This window comes from Epinephelus lanceolatus, chromosome 18 (genome assembly GCF_041903045.1).
Source record: "Epinephelus lanceolatus isolate andai-2023 chromosome 18, ASM4190304v1, whole genome shotgun sequence".
In the NCBI taxonomy this organism is placed as follows: domain Eukaryota; kingdom Metazoa; phylum Chordata; class Actinopteri; order Perciformes; family Serranidae; genus Epinephelus; species Epinephelus lanceolatus.
This window is the reverse complement of record NC_135751.1, coordinates 6706345-6731463: the sequence shown is the minus strand read 5'-3', so window position 1 is coordinate 6731463 and position 25119 is coordinate 6706345. Positions and strand designations below refer to the sequence as shown.

At 39.9% G+C, this 25119-nt stretch overlaps 2 protein-coding genes across 2 annotated transcripts in view; one reads left to right on the top strand and one right to left on the bottom strand.

Moving 5' to 3' along the window:
* LOC117269071 (mitochondrial adenyl nucleotide antiporter SLC25A23-like) overlaps nt 1–7758 on the bottom strand; it is a 37043-nt gene extending 29285 nt beyond the window's left edge. The window contains exon 1 of the mRNA XM_033645917.2: nt 6921–7758. Within this exon, the coding sequence (XP_033501808.2) occupies nt 6921–7133 (213 nt within the window). The 5' untranslated portion in view covers nt 7134–7758. The remainder of the gene's footprint in view (nt 1–6920) is intronic.
* A 4710-nt stretch (nt 7759–12468) lies between these two features.
* On the top strand, nt 12469–22977 carry gps1 (G protein pathway suppressor 1). Its single transcript, XM_033644478.2, has 14 exons — nt 12469–12632; nt 14897–14989; nt 15529–15710; nt 16570–16734; nt 18499–18634; nt 19188–19265; nt 19563–19623; nt 19892–19977; nt 20575–20669; nt 20759–20864; nt 21054–21134; nt 21986–22123; nt 22208–22342; nt 22525–22977. The coding sequence occupies exons 1-14, from the start codon at nt 12600–12602 to the stop codon at nt 22597–22599; spliced, it is 1464 nt and encodes a 487-aa protein (XP_033500369.1). The 5' UTR covers nt 12469–12599; the 3' UTR covers nt 22600–22977.
* Nucleotides 22978–25119: the final 2142 nt, after the last annotated feature.

Here is a 25119-nt window from a genome sequence, read left to right as displayed (position 1 = left end):
GGATGCTGTGGTAGCCATGCTGGTTCAGTGTGCCTTCAATTTTGAATAAATCCCCAACAGTGTCACCAGCAAAACAGCCCCACACCATCACACCTCCTCCTCCATGCTTCACAGTGGGAACCAGGCATGTGGAATCCATCCGTTCACCTTTTCTGCGTCTCACAAAGACACGGCGGTTGGAACCAAAGATCTCAAATTTGGACTCATCAGACCAAAGCACAGATTTCCACTGGTCTAATGTCCATTCCTTGTGTTTCTTGGCCCAAACAAATCTCTTCTGCTTGTTGCCTCTCCTTAGCAGTGGTTTCCTAGCAGCTATTTGACCATGAAGGCCTGATTCGTGCAGTCTCCTCTTAACAGTTGTTCTAGAGATGGGTCTGCTGCTAGAACTCTGTGTGGCATTCATCTGGTCTCTGATCTGAGCTGCTGTTAACTTTCGATTTCTGAGGCTGGTGACTCGGATGAACTTATCCTCAGAAGCAGAGGTGACTCTTGGTCTTCCTTTCCTGGGTCGGTCCTCATGTGTGCCAGTTTCGTTGTAGCGCTTGATGGTTTTTGCGACTCCACTTGGGGACACATTTAAAGTTTTTGCAATTTTCCGGACAAACTGACTATCATTTCTAACAGTAATGATGGCCACTCGTTTTTCTTTAGTTAGCTGATTGGTTCTTGCCATAATATGAATTTTAACAGTTGTCCAATAGGGCTGTCAGCTGTGTATTAACCTGACTTCTGCACAACCCATTGATAAAGCAAGAAATTCCACTAATTAACCCTGATAAGGCACACCTGTGAAGTGGAAACCATTTCAGGTGACTACCTCTTGAAGCTCATGGAGAGAATGCCAAGAGTGTGCAAAGCAGTAATCAGAGCAAAGGGTGGCTATTTTGAAGAAACTAGAATATAAAACATGTTTTCAGTTATTTCACCTTTTTTTGTTAAGTACATAACTCCACATGTGTTCATTCATAGTTTTGATGCCTTCAGTGAGAATCTACAATGTAAATAGTCATGAAAATAAAGAAAACGCATTGAATGAGAAGGTGTGTCCAAACTTTTGGCCTGTACTGTACAAATTATTGCCTTACTCATGTAATGTAGTGACAGTGAAGGAGGAACATTAAAGAATATTAAAGAGCAGCTTATGATTGATCATGTGTGTTCAGAACAATAGCCAATCAGAGACAAGGATATTTGTTCCTTTGTTCCTGACACTGCATCTCTCTATTTTTAATTCTGTTGCTCACACCAGAAGCACCGCAACGGACAAGGAACGGCTAATTCAGGGGGTTTCAATGAGGAATATCCACAGGGTACTTAGCTACTTATTTTACTACAAAAACCCAAATTAGGTGGCATCTGGCTGGAGGGAGATCACCAGGAAGTAAGAATTGTGTGAGATGCTAGCAAGCCAGCTTGTTTTACAAACTGGAGATGGTGGTATGATATAATATGGGAGCTACAGTACTACAATATCTGTATATTACTCATAATAGTATTGTTGTTAGTATGAATAAAAAGGAAGTACGTACTCATCCATCATCTACTCTGAGACCACAGCTGCTGGGTGTGTGGTTTATTTACATAACGTAACAGAGTTCCATATTTAACAGATCCAATGTGGACAGAGAATGTCTGATGTATCGCAATGTGGCGCGATAGTGTGATGCTCACATCCAGTTAGGACACAGTGTCACATTTTACATTTTTTTAGAATCTCTGAAATCTTCAGTAGAATTTAACAAGTGAAATTATCAAACATACACAATCCATATTGTTTGGATGTATCCATAGAGATTAAATAAGTGGAAAATGGCTGAACTGGAACCAAAAGGAAAAGAAACTAGAGCCAGTGAAAGATTCTGCAGCTGGTAGAAAAGGTACATCAGAGAAACCCTACAATAAGGAGAATTTAGTGCCACAGTGACAAGTGCAGACAATGAAGATGCAAGTGATTGCAAGCAGAATTTATACTTTGTCTGCACCACTGATGAATGCAAAAGTGATGTAATGCCTTGTCAACTGTTTAAATCAAAGGCAAATGATAGGCCTAAATGATTATATTCAGAGTTACTTGTCATGATGATTCAGTCCAAATGTGTCTCAAAAGGTAAGTGCTAAAAGGTAAGTGCTAAGTACTTCTGTTTCTGTACTGCAGTCATTTCCACTCCTAACAAACTTCACACACCTTCGGAGCTTTCTTTCATTTTAATTGCAAGAAAATTGATAATTAGCTTTTATTCTTAAGTTTGTGAGTAAGAGTTAAAGTGAAGAATGGAAAACTTTATCTTTCACTGAAGTCCAAAGTTTCACTTTGAGCAGTCTGATAAATATGTGCCCTGCTGTTTCCTCAGTTCAACAAACAACCAAACCAAGCGAGAGCTTTTTAAGTGGGATTTACAATGTTGATGTCATCTGTCTGTGCCAGAACCAGAAAAATAGTGACACAAAAATTGTCACATAATGGAAAGAAAATCAGTATTATCAGCACCAATTCTTCGATCATGGGTTGTCCCATTATCCCCTATCTTAATCACCTATCAAACAGCACAAAAAGAGGACACAGTTGCCCTTACTGTCACTTTTTTGACAAGGCATACATGAAACGTCTTAGTCTGTAAAGTAGAGTGAAAACGCAATAAGAGCCTATACCAAAGGCTTACAAGTTTGGGTTATGGCAATGTCTCATTTTCACAGTTTTGTTTTGTGTCCTTGTGTTTGCTCAACGCAAGGAAATGCATTTCTTTACAGATGATAGAAACACCACCACAGAAATGGCAGAGAGCTTAATTCTGAGGGTTTTTGGATGCCCAGTCTTGTGGAATATACACATGGCATCAAACTTTTAACAAAGAAAAAAATGTTTCATCAGTCTATTACATGTGTTTTATGCTAACTTCCTGTGGCACGGTACATACGGTCTGTCTGAAATCTGCCACAGAAGTTAATTTTTTACAATGTACAATGGACTTCCAGTTGACTACATACATACATACATACATAAACAGAGCTATGTGTAACCGGAGTGTGATATCCAGGTTACAGGTTGTAAAATTCCTGCAGCAGAAGTCTATGCTCATGAGACTTGAGTTATGTAGCCATCTTTATAACCATTTAAATAACTGCCAGCTTTGGGCTTGAGGACAAAAACAAGTAGATCAAAGTGGTATAAAGCCAGACTGACAAATCAGTTGTCAGCCAAGGTCAGCACTGAAGCAGGTTTGTTTTACACAGACACTGTTAAAATATTCATCCACAAAGGGTTCAATTCCACTGCAAACTGGGACAGGTTGTCTTTATATGGTGTCAAAACCAGGCCACACAAATTAGTGATTGACCTGCAAGGGGTTGATTCATGACATGAAAATGACAGTCTCACCCAGGGGACTTGACTGCACTGTCTGATGGTCCTATTACTATTTAAAGGCAGAAAAATGGTTTATACCACAGCTACCTCCTGCAGTCTGTAAAAGGGTACTCATTTCAAATACCTCACTATATACTGATATAAATTGCAAACATGTTGTCTCTTATTAAATATATAAAAAATGAATTATAGAAGAATATTAATAAAGGAATGTTCTTGTTCTTATATAAACTAATAAAATGGATTCTGTTTAGCTGCTTCAGTTTCAGGGTCCTGGTATTGTTCATGCTGGCTCACGTCACATTAACCAGGTCTGTATTCAAATGTAGGGAAAAATTATGAGCTTATATCAAAATTGTGAGATTTACTAAATCAAAATTATGAGGTCACACTTTTGACTTGAGAAAATTCTAAAAAAGTTAATTGTATTGTTTTTTAACTATTAGATACTAGTAAAAATTATGAGATAAGACTTCTAAATTACTAGATGGTGAGTCTATTATTTGATTTATTGAGCCAAAACTAAGCAATAAGTCTAAATTATACATATTGGGATTCAAGGTGCAATTTTTAACTTTGAAATATCATGCACCGTTTCGTTTTTATTGCTCTATCTTTTCATGCTTTCAGGCATATTGCCTAATTGTCATGCCATCCACCATCCCCTCCACCTCCCAAAGACAAAGTCAGCTCACATACTACGTCACTTTAGAAACGTTGATATGATACTTTGTTTGCAGAAATTCCAACAGAAATTCAAGCATTTTCTTAAGGTGACTGGGCTGGACACAAACGGAGAACCTGAGGTCATGTTTTGGAAAATCTTGGTTTGAAAGTGTGAAACAAGAATTGAAAGACTGGGAAAGAACGACTCTGTTTGACTTCAGTTGCTGTACAAAAGTCCTGTGGTGACACTGTAGTGGCTGCCTTGGTTGTAATGAAGAAAACAAAGAGTGTCACCTCACACACTGCACTCAGCGCTCTCATACTTTATTGAACAGCATTGCAACTCAGGGGGTGTGCTGCAAGAGAGAAGGGTCTAGTTGGTAGCCATGATAACAGGTCTAATTCTCAAAATGGAAAATGAGGAGCTTCTGTGCTTCCTCCGCTACAGTATGTGCTTTAGCCAAGAAACACAGGAACATTCTTTATGACAAGAAAGCAGATATTGCTGTGCCAAAGTTTCTTGATCACAGTTTCAAACTGACTGATTTCTCTTCATCCATCTCTCTTTGCAGAAAATATTTATCCCGCATTCATTTTATAAATAGCATGAAATAAATGTTCATGCAAAAACCCTGAAATGTAAAAAATATCTTTCTCTTGCGATCATTATCATCATGGGGAGTTTACTTTGGACAGAATTCCCCAAACAAATGGAAACCAAACAATTTGCCTCTAAATGTTCTACATAATGGCTCAACTCAAACTTTTCTTTTTTTCTTTTTTTTTTTTTTACGTTTTCTGTGACCTAATGTGGAATTCAAATTTAGAGTTCACCATCCCAGTCACCAGAAGAAATTGTTAGCATCAGGCTACAGGGTGTTTATTTAGCAACCTGTCACTGTCTAACAAGTGGCTTTTTAGGAACCAAACATAGGTTGGTTGTTTTCCTGACCCATCACTGTTTTTCAAACGAATTTGTAGACACCAAATGTCAAACTGTAGCTGTTTTACAAGCACCTTTTTAGTGACTAAATGTGTTTTTTAATGACCTATCACTGCTTTTCAAGCATATCTTTTTAGCACCAAATGTGGGTGTTTTCAACAACCTGTCACTGGTTTTACTGTAGCTTTTCAGGCACCAAATGTGGGTGTATTTTTAGTGACCCATCACTGTTTTTCCAAGCAAATGTTTAGGCACCAAATGTGGGTGTTTTTTTTAACAACCTGTTACTGTTTATCCACTAGTTTTTTTAGGCACATCACATAGCCTGGATGTTTTTTGGTTACCCCTTGCTGTTTTTCCAACCTGTCACTGTTTTGCAAGTGGTTTTTTAGGTCCCAAACGTGAGTGTTTTTCAGCAACCAGCATTACAAGTGGATTTTTAGGCACCAAACACAAACTTGAGTGTTTTTTAGCAACCTGTCACTGTCTTACAAGCAGCTTTTTGGGTACTGAATATGTTTTTTTGTTTTGTTTTGTTTTTTGTTTTTTTTTAGCAATCCATCACTGTTTTACATACAGCTTTTTATGTACCAAACATGGGCGTTTTTAGCGACCTGTCATTATGTAACAAGTGGCTTTTTAGGCGCTAAACATGGTTGTTTTTTGTGACCTGTCACTATTTTTCCAGCGGCTTTTAGGCATAAATGTGAGTATTTTTGAGCAACCTGTCACTGTTCTAAACTTGGGTGTTTTTAGTGACCCATCACTGTTTTTCCAGCAGATTTTTAGGCTGTCCCTAAAAATATGGGTGTTTTTTGCAACCTGTTACAGCTTTACCACTGGGAACAGTGGCATGAACAGCTGTTTTTTACTAACATGCTGCATCTCCAGTTGGGATAGTACAAGGAGAAGCAGGTATTTTAAGCCAAAACATAATCTTTTCCTATCCACAAAAAGTGTTGCTTGTGTCTAAATATAACCAGCATTGCTAAAATGTAAAGTTTTAATGTATGCATTACATAACTTACAAATGTAATGTTTTACAGAAATGTACAAGGCCAACACTTTTTGTGATGACACTATTACTAGGCATCTGACAACAAAAGGGAGTGCTTCATTTTTAGGAGCTGTTTTGTTTTTGATTTGTACTTAAGGTGGACTACCTAGATTTGCTTTGAAAATAGCTGTCTTGTTGTTGGAGTTTTGAGGCAACAAGCCACTTAATTAGATGGCAGAGATAGTTCAGAGCAGGGCTTTTATATTAATTTAAAAAATAATAATTTCCAACACAAAATTTTGTAATCCAACAAACTACTGTAAAAGTGATATCCTGGAGAAACACCCTTTCGTTTTGTTTTTACAAGCAAAATGACAATAAAGATTTGATTGATTGACTGATTGATCCGGGTCAGACTGCAACCTTCAGCTTTAAAAAGATAGGCCGACTTAGAGCTTCCTAACTTGAAGCACTGTGTTGACAGTAAACCAGCCTATAGCCTACTGTAGGCTACACAACTAGAGGAGGTTCACTAACACACACAGAACAACTTTCGCCACTGGGGAGGTAAAATATTAGGCATTATGAATGCTGCACATATGGAGGAAGAAACACACAGACGCCTCCCCTCTTTATCATCCTTCATACATTATTAGCAATGAGGATAGGTTGACTTGAAGTGAGTTTACATGCTACATGTTGTAGCCTAACTACGTTATGTGCTCCCTCTATGTTTGCATATCGGCCTACAGGCTATAAATAATAGGCTACTTTACATGTTTTGCTATGTATAGGCTACCACTCCATCACTGAACGTCTCTGTCCTGCATGCCGGTAAAGCAGCTGTGAATGGGACAGCGTAACCTCGAGGTTTAGCCTGTGTGTTTGAGCTGAAGTGTGTGTGCACCTGTAGTCAGCATATGTTTCACTGCCTCTCGGTGTCTCACCTCCTCCGCCTCTCCCCGGTGTAAACCTCGAGCTGCCAGTCCGGTCCGTAGTTCATTGATGTCAACCTTGCCATCGTTATTCAAGTCCAGCTGCTTGAAAAGCTCCGCATATTTCCTCTCTCTGTCCGGGTCCAGAGATGTTCCGCTATCTCCGTTTTCTTCGTTTCCTCCGTGGCGAATCTGGGCGCAGACCCCCTCCTCGTCTTCGCCCATGTGAAAGAACAGCAGCCGGTTTGCTCTACTGGTCCACTGTTAATTTCCCAGCCGAGCATAACACAGTCAGAACCCACACGAGAGCGAGATTTGTCCTTGTTGCCAGAGGGACCGGACCGCTACCTCACATCATAATGGGAACAGTGATGGCTAAACGGAGGAGAGCTGAACGGCCGCTTTTTTTCTGCTGAGGAACTTCCCTCTGGGATGGAGGGAAGGATGGAGGGCTAAATGGATGGGTGGATGTCGCTGTGAGATTAATCTCCGTATGAGTTACATACTCTGTCACACCGGCATGCGCATAAACTCACTGAGATGAATTCAAGTTTCCGTTGTAGCTCGCGATGAGAAGCCGGTTTTACCGCATTCTCCCAACGCAGCACTGCTCATACATCTGTGTGCACGCAGAGAGCCTGATAGAACGCCGTCAGGGTATTTAACCTCTGCGTATCAGGTCTATTTGTATTTTACTGTCCATTAAGGTAAAGAAATCCAGACCGACCTCGAGGGAAAATGACTTAACGCATTTACCTCCACACATTAATCCACCCACCGTCGCGGCTGCTCTTCTAGCCCTATATCACGCGATACGCAGAGCATCTTTAGCGCGCGCGCTCACAGCACTTCGCACGCGTCACTCCAGCACAGGGACTGTGAGAGCAGATGGAATATTTAGACCTTTTACTTCAATTATATTGGACGACAGGGGCGTAAATATAGACAGTGCGGTTGCATTGGGGCTCTTGGGGTGGAGGAGTCCGATTGCCACCTGGAAATATGGCCATGTTCAAAGAAGAACTCACATTGAACTAAAAATTGTGTGATTTTCTTCATATGCTCTCAAAAAGGCAAACCCATCTTCATCATGGTTTTCTGTTTTTGTAAAATAGTATCAATCTATAACAAAACGACATGCTTATTTTACATTAACTTTAAAAAACTATAATAATAAAAAAAACGATTTATTCAAACTGATAATTTCATGTTTTCTTTTGTAGTTTTTCATCATATATGTAATGAAGATTGCCGGATAATACATATGTTGATGTTGTCCAATATTGAGTCTCTGTTTCGTCATGTAGCGAGAAAATACAATGTACAGTAGACTGGTTTAGCTGCAAAATCTCTCAAGACTGAGTTTGGCACATCTGAAAGTGGATATAACATAAAAGCGGCAGTAAGACACACTGTTGGTAGAATATATAGCCTATGCCTAAAACTCTGTGTGTGCTTCATAACTAGTAAGTAGGGCACACTGGGGCCCGTCATTATAGCATGCACTGGGGCCCATCATAACGACCTTGTACCACTGGTGGAGGAGACAGTTTTGTTTTTTGATCACGCATGTAGGCGTAATTTCAACTATTAACCATAGACTATATAAAATACTGGTGAGCTCAAGTGGAGTGTCTAAGTCTAAAAACTATCGGCCTATCAGCCTGATGAGTCACAATCAATCAGTCTCAGTGTGATAAAACTAGAGATTTTAGTCATTCTGCAATTAAAAATGTTAGAGCATAAAGCATTTGACAAGCTGAATACCATATAATTTCACAATTTAGCCTATGGATTTTATTGTATTCTCTAATAAGCACATCACAGAAAAAACTAGCAACTAGCTTTAAAGTGTGGTATTGCTACAAAAAATGTTCAGTAAAATATGTGAATTTTTCACCCACAGCTGCTAACCTATAAATGAACCAAAAATTTAAAAAAAAAATCCAATATATATGTCAATATGATCATCTTAAAGTCATTCTGCATATGAGTATTTTCACTTTTGATACATTTTTTTCCTGACAATACTTTTACAACCATTTGCATGCAGGACTTTTACTTGTAACTGAGTTTGATTTATTCATAGGAGTAAAGTTAGCACATAGTAGCCAAAATGAATAATAATAGTTTAATAGCAATTCTTTTACTTGAGTGGAATATCTGAAAAGGCTTCTTCATCCATCCCTGATGTGGAAGTTGTGTTAAGTGGCAGGCCTGCATCACTGTAAGTAAAATGAACCTCTGATAGCTTATTGGCTATAAATAGCATTAATAATGGGGATTGTGAGCTGTGACGTGCAGCAAAGGATAGTAAAGTGCCCAGTCAGCATTCACAGGATACGACAGAGAGGGAGAGATACAGACAGAGGGAGAGTGATTACAGAGGTTGACAGATCTTTATTCATGTCACATGGACTTTAGCCTAGTTTTCGGATTTATATTTAAAATTTTAGCTGACACACTTACCCAGAGACAACATATGTAGATTAAATTCCTCCTTCTTCCATTTCATCCAAAAGTATTCACCCTCCCTGGCATTCTTCCTATTTTGTTGCATCAGTGCAAATGATTTAAATAGATTTTTATTGAGATTTTTTGTCATGTCAAAATAGCCAAAGTTGGTGATGTTAAATTAAAAAAAAACTTGTTAAAAATAAGTAAATAAAAAATAAACTGAAATGTGGTGTGTGTGTGTGTGTGTGTGTGTGTGTGTGCATTCACCACCTTTACTATGATGCCCCTAAATAAGACCTGGCACTGTCAATGAGCTTGAGAAGTCACATAATACATATAAGTCCGCCTGTGTGCAATCAAATATCACATGATCTCAGAATATACTTGTTCTGAAAGGCCCCAGAAATTGCAGTACCACTTACAAAGAAGCACCATCAATCAAGCGCCACCATGAAAACCAAGGAACTCTCCAAATAGGTCAGGGAACATTCTGGAGATGTAAAGATTAGGGCTGGGTTATAAAAACTATGTATGAACGTCCCATTGAGGACCATTCATGTTATTATTTCAAAATGGGGAAAACATTGGGCACCACAACAAGGACCACATTTGGGGTTGGGGGGGGGGGGGGGTCCAGAAAAAAGAAGAGAATAGTCAGAGGGAAATATTAGTTCCATAGGTCTACATAAGGAATAACCACTAGCCTATAGGTATATCAGCATTTTTTACAGCTGGATCAAAGACCAGAACAATAACCGCTGGGAACAGGTAGTAGTAATGCTGTGATACATTGCATTGGTTAATTGCTGTGCAATTCTCTATGTATATGTTTCTGTCCCTATCAAATAAACATGAAAATGAAGGTATAGACCTACATATACCTGCTATTTGATAAAATGGATGAAGATAAAGCAATTATGAAAATAATATCTAATAAACTCTTGGTATACACGTCAGAATTAACAGCTATGGGCAGTCTTGAGAGTAGAGGATGTTATCACAAACAAAGGATTTCAGATTTCCCTGCTGCAATGTACAGTCTAAAATCAACACAAACCATCAGTGAGGACAACTTTATCAAAATCCAGTCTGATAAGTAGTGAAGGCAGGCATTACTGTAGGCCTTGAGTCCAAAAATAAGTTAAAGTAAGAAATTACAGGATAGGGTCTCAAAGGAAGATATCTAATTTTAAGATTGGACATAGCGCAGAGGACTTAATGCAACACTTTATATCATAAAACAAGACAGAAACTGTTTTAATCTCAGAAAAGGTTGAGCATGTACTGTTATGATGTTCAAAGCATGTTAAAAAAAGAACCATTAAGGCTTTATAGGGTTGGTGGAGGTAGAGAATAAACAGAGAAGCACAGGGAGGGCGTTCCATTATCTTTAGTAAACAGTAGTGGCGGGCGGATCAATAACATGTTTCATTTTGAAGATTGATCGTAGTGTCAATAGGAGGACCTCTCCTCTACGTCATATTATTTATATTTCAAGAGTAAAACTGTTGGTGCAATATTCCGCTGTCAGGAACACATCTAGTGCATTCATTATTTGTTTCTCCACTGCTTTTTACTCAAAAACAAAACATGGCATGCACTCCAACTAGTTTAATCTGACACATAATAGCAGTGATGGATTAATGGAAGAGGAAAAAAAAACATGAGGAGGAGAACTTGGAGCTGCAACCATAAAGAAGGAAGGAGGGAAATGCCTCAGCATCCAGACTCCCAACAGAGACAGGGTTCACCAGCGGTCTGTTCAGAGTGGCTCAGAAAAGAATCCACGTTTTAAAGTAGTGAAATTAATATTTAGTTGAATTAGATCTTCAGTATTGGCTAATGTTACATTTTCAAACTGTAATTTGTCCTCATTAGCTTTCGGATTATCCACCTCATAAATTATGAAACAGTGCTTTCCCCTACATGAACGTACATAAGCCACTATCAGCAGGCCTATTAAAAGGTATTATATCGGTGTCGATATTAGCGATTCTATCCTTGTATCACTTGGTATCAGATCAAAACCAAATTTTAGCTCTTATGAAGTGTCAGAGAAGCACACTGTGGTGAGATGGCTCCAGAAGGAGTTGGGAAAAGTCAAGCTGTTCGATGTCAAATGATCCAGTTTGATAGTAGTGGAGTGCGTGTCAAAGAGATAGATTTAAAAGGCACTGAAAGTCTGACTTTTAGGGGATGGGATGAATATGTATCCAATGACATGTTTCTCATTTAACAAGAGAGACCCAGTAAAATGTGTTGACAGAGTCTCATACAGAGTGTAGGCTGGGAGACTAATAAAGTGGAAAGTGGAAACAGACAGGTATAGGATGAAGAGGTTTGACAGGAGACTCAGGAAATGCTTGAGACCAAGTCCATCATTCTACACTTTGATTTAGAATACTATCTGTCTAGGGTGTTTTTTGGCCATGTATCATAAGACAGTATATCCCCAAACCGCTTCTATTTAAGGACTGTTGGAAATTCGGTCATAGTCTGTTTGTACGTAGGAGTGATTCTGACACATGTGGTAAATGTGGGGAGAATGAATGTAAAGAATGTGAGAAAGAGTGTGTGTTCCTTGCAAAGACAACCATGCAGCATGGGAGGCTAACTGTCCAAAGAGAGTAAGGGAGGCAGAAACAATTAGAGATCGTATAATGAAAGGAAATAAAGTAGATAAGACAAAATATGGTGTGAGACAGGAAGCCAAAGAGGTCAAGTCAGCCAGGAAACACGAGAAATAATGCTTGTGTAAGGACCAGACAAAGTTTTTAGCCTTCTGGCAACAGCTATTAACTGCACTGCTGAATGTGAAAGAAAAACCTGAGAAAACTGAGATAATCAGATCAGATGCAGCGAGGAGGTTTCTGGATGCTGTGGGTGTCTCTGGAGAAGATGTACGGGGGCTTTTGAGAGAGGTTTTTATGAGCTTGAATGGGAAGGGATTGCTATTAATAGTAGTAATAGTATCATTTTGTATATTGAGCGGATACCTTAATGTAAATCCAGCGGGGGCGGTATTGCATTTTTTTTCGTTGCCTACCGCCCTAAAACCAAAGAAGAAGACGAAGATGACGTCAAACTGCGACTGTTAACGCGGCCGTTCGTTCGTCCGACCTGCAGACCCAGCCCACTGACAGGCTCAGCTAGTGGGCTGCACGCTGCACAACAATATCTCTATGCTTTAATACACCTCTAACAATAACGACACTGAAGTCAGAAGAGGATAAGATGCCTTTGCCTGTGCAAGTGTTTAACTTTCAGGTACGTGTTTTGCAGCCATCCAATATCGCTGGAAAATAAACATAATAGGTTTTCAGGACAACGTAGCTAGCAGTTAGCTAATAGCTAAGTTAAACTATTGGAACCTTAGCTGCGGTTTAGTTCCTGGCTAAAGATCACAAATTAAGACCACCATCATTTTTTGTTATGCGTATGAATCATTTGCAAAACAATATCTTGTTTGAATAAAACATTGGCGAAGAATTAAAGTTAAGTTCTGAAAATGGTTGGCATTATTGCTAAATGTAATGTTATTGTGCATCCCTGGCGTTACAGTGCGCTAACGTTAAACTTAGTGAAGAAATAACGTTACATATATATATGTTTTTTGTTAAAAAAAAGTGCCGAATCTAGGAGTGACCCTTTATTTTTATGAAACATTTTAAATGCATGCATGTTTGCTAGTAAATCGTCTAAAATTGGGAGATTATTTAATCGAGTCTGGATCTGTAGGCTAACAGGCGAGTGAAGGCCTCCATTGGCTAACGTTATAACGTTAAGTTAGCTAATAACATAGTGACGATTTTAGCATTGTTGTCACGTTAAACGCTGGCAAAACAACAATTGACGCCAACTAAGTTGTTATTAGAGCTGTAACCGGTGTAAAGACATCTTAAGTTTTATTTTTCATATAAGATAAACATACTATAGACTGAAGTACCCTTTGTGTTTATTATTGTAGCTTGTAGCTAACGAAAGCTAGCATTGCGAAGCCAACTTCCTGTTATTAGCAGTTTGTCACATTAGCCTTTAATTGTAGCTAGCATTACTGTATTCATAAGCCGTATGAGTGGGCGAATGAAGCATTGTGAACCTTTGGAGTTCTCCCTCTGTTTGTGCGGACAAAGATTTGAAGCTTTGGGGCTTCAAGTACCCCCAGAACAGTGGCTTTTAATGGCTTGTAAAGCTTAAAGCAGCCCTCTAGGACAGAAGTACTACAACTCCTCTCTGATATTAAGAAGTTTTTTTTTTTTAGCCAAATGCTGGTGAAATATGCAAGTGGCTGGTAGATTTTGGAATCCAGGTGGAGAAAAAGTTCATTTTCAACCCTGCATTCACCCATTTCTGATAACGAATACAGTACTGATGCATTCTAACTTTGCAACTTTTGCAAAAAAGTTTGTTTTTTTCTAACTCAGCATCAGTAACTTATGTCTGAATGTATCAGCCTGTTATTACCCTATTTTGCTTTGCCTGTTGGCAACCATTTAGAACAAGACCTGTTGTCCTGATAAGAACTGTAAGGGCTGTTGGATCCAGTTAACATATATTAGAACATGGCATTCTTAAATACTTAATTCTGATTGGTCAATCAACAAAATTCTGCGGTGTTTATTTCTTGAGGTATCATCGCTGCTCTGCTGCTCCGTTGCTAGGGATGCCATAGCAACGGCCTTAGACTGTGGAGCCATGGATACAGAGTACAGACACATTTCTTTTTGCGAATTTTGAATCAATAAAACGTGCTTTAATCATTATTTTGTGTCACATCACTGAATGTTTTAATAGTAAGCCATGTTCTAAGCAGGATAATGTATAGTGAGCCGGTGACTGTTGGAAAAGTAGCTCCCTTCTGTCGGGAGTTATTTTTCAACAGTCACCGGCTCACTATGCATTATCCCTTATGTATATCCATTGTGCAGAACAATGTCAATTCTCACATGGCCATGTACTAATATATTGACAGCTATCATTAGCAGTCTAAACCAGCTTTGAAGCTGTTTTGTAATTGTAGTTAGGTAGGATTAGATATTTAATTACAGCGGGACATAGCTCATTGCATTGAATTTATTTTTATTTTATGTTTAAACCCTTGTGAATATTAACAATTTACCGTCTCATAATCAATCCCTGTGTAGAGCAAATGAATACTGTACCTTGATCTGTGCCATGCTGTTTAATAGCTCGATGTTTGGACAGCTCCTGGTCCTTAAATGAGGCTTGCTTTTTGACCCAGCTTCACCACTAGCAATGGAAGCTCAGCCTGGTGATGTGTTCGTAGCTCACCCGCTGGAACAGGCTGCAGCACACATTTTGTTGTGGTTCATTGGTTGATGGTCTTGAATTTTAAGTATTCCATCTTACAGCATCACAGCAGAGGATTTGCTCTTGGCAAACCGACTCTAGTTGTCTTCTCTTTTTTTCCATACAGTTCTAGTATTATTTTGATGTTTTGCAGCTATTACATGGATCATGTCTTGTGTTGTGATTTCTGCCAACCTCTGTGCCTGATGTGTTTCTCTCAGGGGTCTGTGGAGCCCATGCAGATAGACGCAGACCCCCAGGAGGACCAGCAGAATGCTCCAGACACCAATTACATCGTGGAGAACCCAACACTGGTACTGCCCTGACAGACTTGCATATGGACACTCTCACTCTAACACTAACCCTTGATGGTGGCATGCAATCAAACTGTTTGTCCATTGACAATAATTATTTGTGTGGTGCTCTTGTGGCAGTGATGTTAATCCCTGTTGTTAAGGAATAAGGATCTAATGCTGCCCCTTAACATAGATGAGTGTTGACTGAATCACTGTACTTTTTTCCAGCTGCATCATTGTACACAGAGTAGTATATGATAACAGCATGGCAGACTGCAAACCTCTACAAACAAAGAAAAAAAAATCACTTTTCAGCAATGTTTTACCTCCATGTTCTTGTTTTGGCTCAGCTTGCTTAAAACCTTGACTAAGGTGGTACCAAAAAAGTACCAAGTACAACTTTTGCTAATGGAAAACCAAACAAGAATGGTTCTTAGTAAGTTGAACTGTGCTGCACCATGCTGTGGAAATGAGGCTTAACAGACTATAAAATTATAATGTAACCTGGACAGAGGATCAGTTTTTGTTTTGTTTTAACTGTCCCTCCCTGTGTGTAGGACCTGGAGCAGTATGCAACCAGCTACAGCGGATTAATGCGCATCGAGAGGCTTCAGTTCATCGCTGAGCATTGCCCTCAGCTCCGGGTGGAAGCCCTGAAGATGGCCCTCACCTTTGTCCAGAGGACCTTTAATGTCGATACTTATGAAGAGATCCACCGCAAACTCACAGAGGCCACACGGTATGAAAGTCAAAGATCCACAGGCATAAGAATGCTGCTTTTGGAAGAGTGCAATCCTGATTTGAAAACGGATCATGTTAGCAAGCTTAACAGGGTACTCTTGATAAAGAGGTTGATGATTTCAGCTCTCCGTCCACCCAAAATGAACATATTGGCCTTTTAGACTACAGGAACTCAGAGGGGTTCTTTGCAAAATTTAGAGTGAATGAGTTGTCTTGACACGGTTCTCAACATGGAGGTGGCTGAAAAGTTAGATGACAGCACACACATGGCGCGTGACTTAAGTCTCTTCTCATGATGCCATTACTCTGCCATTTCTGTACACTCCAAATTATGGTTTGCTGCTATAGTAATGCTCTTAATGTCCTAAACAGAACCGTAAATAACCTGTACTTTGATGTGTAGCCATCATTAAAAGTTCTGCTTTTGTTCCCTCCTGCACTTTGCCTTCCTTAACCTAAATTTTGTCGCCAATCAAGAGGTGGCACGTTAATTTATACATGGGGGAGAGGGATGCAAAAGCTCATTTGCAATACAGCTGCATTGTGCAATTTGTTTTCCACCCGATTTTTCAGAGTCACCTCCCAGTCTATTCAAGAGAGAATTAAGCAGTGGGGTGGGTTGATGGTATGGAGTGTGACTTTCAGTTGCTATTAGTCATATGGCAGTCCTTTGGGAGTGAACAGCCCAGTAGGGTTGGATCAGTGTAAAAATGTTCAAACTGGTTTTACTGGGGTGGCCACATTGTACTTCACTACAATCTGATGGAAAACAAAATGCCTTATTAGTCAATAAATAATGATCTTGTCTACATCAAATGTTAATATTTTTGTGTGTGTGTGTTTTTCTTAACCTTTAGGGAAGTGCAGGGTGTGCCGGACACAGTACCTGAAGGTGGGGTTGTTCCTCCTCCCCTAGACTCTGCCTGGGCTGAGTCCACCAGGAAAAAGGCTCTGCTTAAACTGGAGAAACTGGATACTGATCTCAAGAACTACAAGGGAAACTCCATTAAAGAGAGCATTAGGTACGATGGCACGCGGCATGATTGAATCTTATTAGTAGCATCAGTGTTCTTAGACAAAACTCAAACAGTTTTGTATTTAAAGCAAGCAGGCAACCTTTGGGACTGGAAGGTGAAGCCAGAGTGCCAAAAAAGTTCATCTAATGGCCATTTGAGGATGGCTCAAAGAGCGAGTCAATCCCCATAGACCCCCATGTTAAAATGCCCAACTTTACAGCAGAAATAAACATGTTTACAGTCTGGTACAAAAAATGGCGTCCATGGCGTCAAAATTGGTTAGGTAATGGTTCATATTGAGATCTTTTATTTAAGTGTCATACACCACAAGATGCCCAGCCCACATGGGCTCACATGACACTACAAAACATTATAAACAAGAGCAAAAACATTATGGCACAAACCATATATTTAAAATGTCTAACATAAAGTGCCCTCATATGCAGTTGGTAAGCATTTGACACAAACTGAGCTTACTGAAACACTTTGTCTATAAACACAAACTCAAGTCATCAGACTTGGAAAACACATGAGAACATTCTGCAGTCAATTGAAAGAAAAGCTTAAATCTGAGATTGTGATGAAATGGACAGTAGAACAAAAAGTGTATTTCATTTTCAATCTCTCCGAGGTCACACAGGTGACATTTTCTGTTCTCTGGAATTGAATGGATGCGTCCAATCTCCACTGACATTGGCAGGATACCACATCTCAACTGAGCACAGATGGACCTCTGAGCTCTGGCCAGGTTAAGGGTGACATAGTGCTCCAAGTGCTATTGTAACCGTGGTGCAGCCTCAGAATCACAGAGTATAGCTACAGCTGTAGCTGTTGCTATTTCTGCATGTTTTCAGTTCATGAAAGCTAATTTAAATGTTTTGGTCGCCTAAAAAGTCTTGTTCAGCATTTAGTTGCACTAAAAGACCTTCTAAGGAGTTGGATATTCAGTTTTTCCACACACAGTTAAATTCAGCTGTAAATGCACCCTGCTCACCAAGACAGCAGCTAGGGTTAGAATTATTTCCACCATCTCATCCAAATAGGATCAGATCTGACTCAAAAAAAAAAACAAGATGGCGACAGCCAAAAGGCCAGACTTGTGGCTTTAAAATAGGAGTCCACAAACCAGTGGGTGATGTCACTGTGGCTATGTCCATTATGTTCTACAGTCTATGATACAAAGTCTCCACTTTCCATGAATTTTGTATGAAGAAGACGGAAAAAAAAATTACTGATTAATAAAGGAATAGTGGCCAAGATTTGAAGACCTAGGTTAAAATGGGGTTAGATATACAACAAATTACCATTTCATGTACGGATAAATATTAACTGATTTCTTATACTGTTCTATGAAAAAGATAATGTTCTGAGAACAGCCAGTAACAGCTACCACAGGCAAAACTATAGAAAGTAAGTATATATCATTTCTGGATGATATAGTAGTTGTCTTACCTTGTTAGAGTTGGCCTCTTGAAAATATAAACCAGCTGCCAGGAGTATTCACAGTCCCTGATCGTGCAGAATAACAGCAGCTTTAAAGTAGGACCTGTGCCTTAGGACCAAGCCAGTGCAGACACCAGCACAGACAGGTGGTTTGTAAAAAGAATGTTCATGGTTATTAGTTTTGCCAGCTTGGTCATTGGAAATTCTTTGGAGAGCTAGCTGATTACCAGTCATTCTTTTCTTGAAATGACCCTCTGTCCTTTTCCTGCATCTACCACCTCTTTATCTCCCTCTGACCTGCCGTCTGTTCTGTCCTTCCTCCCCCAGGAGAGGCCATGATGACTTGGGGGACCATTACCTGGACTGTGGTGACCTCAGTAATGCCCTCAAGTGCTACTCGCGAGCCAGAGACTACTGCACCAGTGCTAAACATGTCATTAACATGTGTCTGAATGTCATCAAGGTACAGCATGATGAAATCGCGTTTTGCTGCTGCATTCATGTCTTATGGTGGTAACCATGTTGCTGTTATTGGTTAGGACAGGGGTCAGCAACCTTTACTGTCAAAAGAGACATTTTTGAACAAAAATTAAAAAAAACAAAAAACAAACACACTGTCTGGAGCCACAAAACATTTTTGCGTCTTATTAGGAAGGTAACACAGTCTGTTGTGTCTAAAATAGTCTGTCAACATTCCTAATAGGTCTAAATGCGCATTCATTAATATGATTTAGCAGAAGGTGGCTAGTCAGCAGTGGGCTATTAATGAACATATTCATTTAGACATGACCTCAGCAACACTTGTCTGGATGTACTGCCTTTTTGGGGGTCTCATCAAGTATGGAGTGATAAGCATTTTAAACCAGAGATATGTATTATCAAGTAGTTGAGTCGTTTTTATGATTTCTGCCACATAACGGAAACGCAGAATGGGATAGCAACCACTGGGAGAGGTTTCAGCCATTTGACCTTAACAACAAAGCATATGAAGTAAATCATCTTCTCTGTGCCCACAGGTTAGTGTTTACCTCCAGAACTGGTCTCATGTTCTGAGCTACGTCAACAAAGCAGAATCCACGCCAGAGATAGCAGAGGTGAGCACCATCCTCAGCGTCTTACTTTTAGTTCATCCCTCAGTGCCGGGACTGAATTAAATGTAAAGCTTTTAACAACTATGTCACAGAAACACTTGTCTTGAGAGAAGGATATCATTACAATAAACAGTCAGACTGCAAGTGTTTCACAATGAGACAGAAAACCATCCGTGCACCCATTTTTTAAACACAAGGTGCATTTTGATTTTCATTTTTTCTTCCTCTTTGTTTTTTAAGTATTTTTACTGAGGCAACAAATGCATTCTGCTGATGCTGTTTCTGTTTCTTTTTGTTTAGCAAAGAGGAGAGCGAGATAGCCAAAACCAAGCGGTCCTCACCAAATTAAAGTGTGCTGCAGGTAAGAATTATGTTCTGTGACAGTATTGTCTCCCAGTAGTCATCACTTGAGTTTGGGGATCAGCTGAGAGGGAGCTGTCTAGTAACCACGTCTTCAAATATGAACTGGTTTCTTATACTGTTAAATAAAAAATGCTCCGAGAGCAGTCAGTGACAGCTGTCACAATAAAACTCTATAAAAAGCACTTACCGCTCGCACTGTATAAAGCAGTTATGTATCATTTTTGGAGGAAGTAGTTGTAGTCTTACCTTGTTTATTGGTGTTTCAGGCCTGGCAGAGTTGGCCTCTCGAAAATATAAACCAGCTGCCAAGTGCTTCCTGCAGGCTTCCTTTGACCACTGTGACTGTCCAGAGGTGAGTGATGCCAGGCAGTAGTGCCATGGTACTACAGCGTGGTTAACCCAGGGAACTTTAAAGCAGTGCTTCCCAACTAGTGAGTCATAATCCAATCTGAATGGACCACAAGCCATTTGCAAACGTGTCCAGTTTGTAAAAAAAAAACAACACTATTTTGAGGTACAGTGAATTTCCCGCACATGACTTTATTTTGAAGTGCCGTTTCATGTTGTTGAGGGAGTAAATAACAGACAGCTACTTAACAGAGACAACAAAATAGCTAGACAACATGGCCTAACACAAGTATGATATTGAATATATTTAACTTTGTGGACCTTAAAATAATAACTAAGGATGAATCTGGACGCCGTGGCTGGACCAGTTGGGAATCACTGCTTTAAAGGACAGAATGGTCTACATTTCACTACAGGGCAGTGGGGGACAAAGCCAGTCTTATGCAAAAAAAAAAAAAGAAAAATTCAAAGTTCAACTTGAAACTAATATGATGCTTCAGCAGTCTGTGTAGGCCAAATCAAGTAGGGATCTCCTGAAAAATGCTTGATTATGTTACAAAACCTGATCAGTAATATGTGTTTGTGGGTGTGTTCCCTACAGCTCCTGTCACCCAGTAATGTAGCTGTGTATGGAGGCTTGTGTGCTTTGGCCACATTTGACAGACAGGAGCTCCAGCGTAACGTCATCTCCAGCAGGTAGGAATAGTTTAGTACATAGTAAGTGAAAGATATCTTGGTACTTGTATAGAATATTGTTGTAATAATGTTTTTTTTTCTGTCATCAGCTCCTTTAAGTTGTTTCTAGAGTTGGAACCTCAGATCCGTGACATCATCTTTAAGTTCTATGAGTCTAAGTATGCATCTTGTCTCAAGCTCCTGGATGAAATGAAGGTGAGAGCAGAAACATCAGTAGTAAACTAAAGATACACACCGTGATGGTAGCTGTTATAGAATAACTGTCGCTAAAGAGTCAGCAATTTGAGACTGTACAGAGTTTATAGGAGAACATGACAGGACAAAATATTACATTATCATCTTGAGTTTATGTGTTGGGATGAGTGACTCTGGTGTTTCCTCCAGGATAACCTCCTGTTGGACATGTACCTGGCCCCACATGTCAAGACACTGTACAGCCAGATAAGGAACAGAGCCCTCATTCAGGTGACACAGACAGTCCATTCACTTGTGTTTCTAATGATACCCACAGGGTCTCAAAAATATCAAAAAAGCTTTGTATTTAATATTCATATTCATTACATGGCCTTGAAAGTATCGAATTTTGATGGCAAATGTCTTTAATTTTTTTCTTGTTCTTTCGTAGGATTAAAGTAACATCATAAGTAACTGTCAAATGTTAAATTTTTGTGTGTGTGGTGTTACAATTCACTGTTTGATGTGATATATAAAAAGGTGTGTATTGCTATAAACAGGGGATGTCTGTTTTGTCTAATTTTGTTTCAGATAGCCTAATGCCCATTAACTGCTAACAAACCCCTCAATTTTTAAGGGGAAAGAAAAAACAGTGAGTAAGTCGCTTCATTTTGAGCTGCACGAATCCTTTAGCATTGTTTACTATGTAAGCACCACTAGTCGTGTTGACACTGCTTGGTGTGCCTACAGTGATAACGTATGCTAAAGTTTTGCGGCTTATAATCGAGCCACTTACTCATCAGGGTAACCTCGGGGGAGACGGAAGGGTGGGCACAGTGTTTCCTCAGCAACACCTTTAGGTCAAGATGGCGTTACTAGCAGTAATTGTTGGATGAAGGGTGCTGCTAGCTAACGTTAGCTCACACCCGGCCCAGCTGGTGCACAGTGCAGTAAACTGAAGAGTAGAAAATTAAGCTATAGGCAGACATGTGTAACTGTTCAAAAATATTCTTGATAGTTAACTGATTGCTATTCTGAACTCTTGACTGTGGAGTGTGCGCAAGCTCTGTCAGTCATCAGGAAAGAAAACAAAACATCTCCTACCTTGCTACTATCAAGCTAATATTAGCTTGTGTGTTCAGTATTTCAGCCCCTACGTGTCAGCAGACATGACTAAGATGGCGCAGGCCTTCAACACCACAGTAGCAGCTCTGGAAGACGAGCTCACCCAGCTCATACTGGAGGGGCTTATCAATGCACGCATCGACTCCCATAGCAAGGTAAGACACGCACACAGACAAAATGGTGAAACGAGTAATTTCTCATTTCAGTCATTACAAACTGCTACACTGACATGTTTGCAGATTCTGTATGCGAGGGATGTGGACCAGAGAAGCACCACATTTGAAAAGTCGCTCCATATGGGCAAAGAGTTCCAGAGACGGGCCAAAGCCATGATCCTCAGAGCTGCTGTGCTGCGCAATCAGATCCATGTTAAGGTACCAACACTCTTCATCACAGTGTATACTGAGTAACATACACTTAATACTGTTAATACAAAGAATCAGAATGTGTTTGAGAACTATATTGATGGTTACGTTGAATTGAAACGCTGTGACACACCACTGATAATAAACGGCAGGTGTAACACTTCCTGACTCATGTTATGTCCAATGCTCAGTCTCCACCCAGAGAGGGCAGCCAGGGTGAACTGACTCCAGCCAACAGCCAGACCAGGATGAGCACGAACATGTGAGGAGGAACTCCTCGTCAAAGTCTGCACACTGACTCTGCTTGCAACAGCCGCAGACTGGAGGGGAAGGGTCACCCACTCATTCATCAACACCAACCCCCAACCCCAACCCACCTGTTGTCTCTCTGCTAAAGACAGAAATGCCACACAATATAAGACTTTAATGTTGCGAAATGATCTCTGTTATCCCCACCAGGTGATGTGGGGGAAATCCTTTGTTAGTCTGACAATATGGAGATTTGGACAAGAACAAAATGTGTTTTGTTAAAGCTCAGCACTTAAGCTGTATGTTACTGGTAGGAGATGCACTTTGCTCTGCTTACACATGATGGAGGCCTCATTAACAGAAACAAGGTTTTAAAATAAAAACGCCTACCAAAACATACACTCACTTGCTGTTTTTACACATTACTCCTGTTATCAACCAATAGCTAGAACTCACAGTCAGTACAAACATCTTTGGAAAGTTTAGATTCTTGTAGTTTGATTAATGGAAACCATCTCAAGATACTACCACAACAGCAGGTACAATCAACGATTCTGTCAGACCACCAACAAACAAACAATTATACGACAAAGCCTCATTATAATCTACTGATCGTTAATATTCCAGCAATGTGAATGTGGTACATTCACAAAGGTCCAGATGATCAAAATCCAGTAAAATATTTAGGCCAAATATTACATTTATAAAGATCTATAGACTGCTGTTGCATAATTTCAAATGTTCTCTTTTCACATGTTGTCTATAATATCTCCAGTTTGCTTGTAAATATTTCCAATTGCTCAGTATCTAACTGGCCGCTGCACTCTGACCTTTTGAATGACACCTCACTTGAGCCAATAGGAGCCTCCATGTCCTCTCTATAGCATACAATAGCAAATGAGAGTCTGGGTTGAGAGAAGGGCCTGCTTCTCTTTTTGGTCTGTAGATCTTGGTCTGTAGATCTGACCAGTAGGCTAGCTCTGTCTAACGATGGTCATTGCAGTTTGACAAAACTGGAACAACCATCGTTAATCAGTGGAGATGGCCTACGACACCACTTATCACCTACCTACAATGCAGTCCTGAGATCCCTCCCCAGACAACTTAATACCCACATGTGACCTTAACAACTCTGCAAGGGTTTACACCCACACAGCCTGCGACTCTCCACCAGTCAGTTACAACTGAAGAAGCCTCTTAGATGAGAGGTGAAGTGTCTTCAAGAAACTCAAGCAAGTCCAGTTACCTACAATAGTCATCCAGGTCATGGTAATTAAGTACTATGAGACTCTCCACCAACAAAATCCTTTTTGAGCTACATTCAGTTCTTAATTCGATGCCTGCAACATTGTTTGAATAAAGTTTGAACAGGAGCATGTGTAGCACCGTATTATATCACCTTTTCTTTAAACAACACTCAGTATTTGGGAACTTGGGAAATGAGAGTCTGTGTTTGGGAAAGTGAAATTCTTTCCCTTTCTTGCTGTGTGACCTAAGTTGCTCAACACTAGGGTCTCTGTTGTCATATTTTGCACCTCATAACACACTCTATGATAGGAGACAGGTCAGTCTAGTACCTGCACTATTTTACTACAAAGCCATGCTATTGGAACATGTGCAGAATGTTGCTCATTGTCTTGCTGGAATAAGCAGGGACATCCCTGAAAAAGACGTCCTCTGGATGGCAGGATATGATGCTCCAAAACCTGTATGCACCTTTCAGCATTCATGGTGCCTTTACAGATGTGCAAGTTACTCATGATGCCATGGGCATTAACATGCTCCCATACCATCAGAGAAGCTGGTTGAATGGTAGAAAATTTATGATTCTTGTCCTCTGAAACCCGAAGGACACAATGTCCGTTATTTAAATAAAAAAAAAGAAACACTTTGAAATATGGACTTTTAATACCATAGTTCACTTTTCCACTTTGTGTCAGTCTATCTCAGATGAGCCCAGGCTCAGAGAAGTCGGCAGATGTCCTGGATGTTCTTGGCTTTCACTTTGCATGGCAGAGTCTGAACTTGCATTTGTAGATGCAGCAACAAACTCTGTTTACTGACAATGGTTTTCCAAAGTGTTCTCGAGCCTACGTAGTAATACCTTTTATACAATCATGTTGGTTTTTACAGCAGTGCGGCCTAAGGGGGCAAAGGTCATGGGCATTCAATTTCGGTTTTGAGTCTTGCTCCTTAAGTGCAGAGATTTCTGTGGATTCTCTGAAACTTTTGATATTATGGATTGTAGATGGTCAAATCCCTTAATTTCTTATAAGTATGCACTGAGAAAAGTTGTTCTTAAACTGTATCCTTTATTAAACAACGTTGAAGTCACAATGAGATTTAAAATCTTTTTCAAGAGCAACCTGGCCAAGAGGGTGGCATTGTTACAATAGAGTGCTTACCCACAGTTTTTGTCTAACCTTGCTTGTGAACAACTGAGCCTTTTGAGGATGCCCCTGTATACCCAATCACAATACTTTAATCTGTTACCAATTAACATGTCTACCTGTGGAATGTTCCAAACAGGTGTTTTT

Coding starts and splice junctions, on each gene's coding strand:
- gps1 (XM_033644478.2), top strand. CDS start 12,600: ATGCCTTTGCCTGTGCAAGTGTTTAACTTTCAG. Junction 19,624..19,891: donor CAAATTAAAGTGTGCTGCAG/GTAAGAATTATG, acceptor TTGGTGTTTCAG/GCCTGGCAGAGTTGGCCTCT. Junction 22,343..22,524: donor GCAATCAGATCCATGTTAAG/GTACCAACACTC, acceptor TCCAATGCTCAG/TCTCCACCCAGAGAGGGCAG.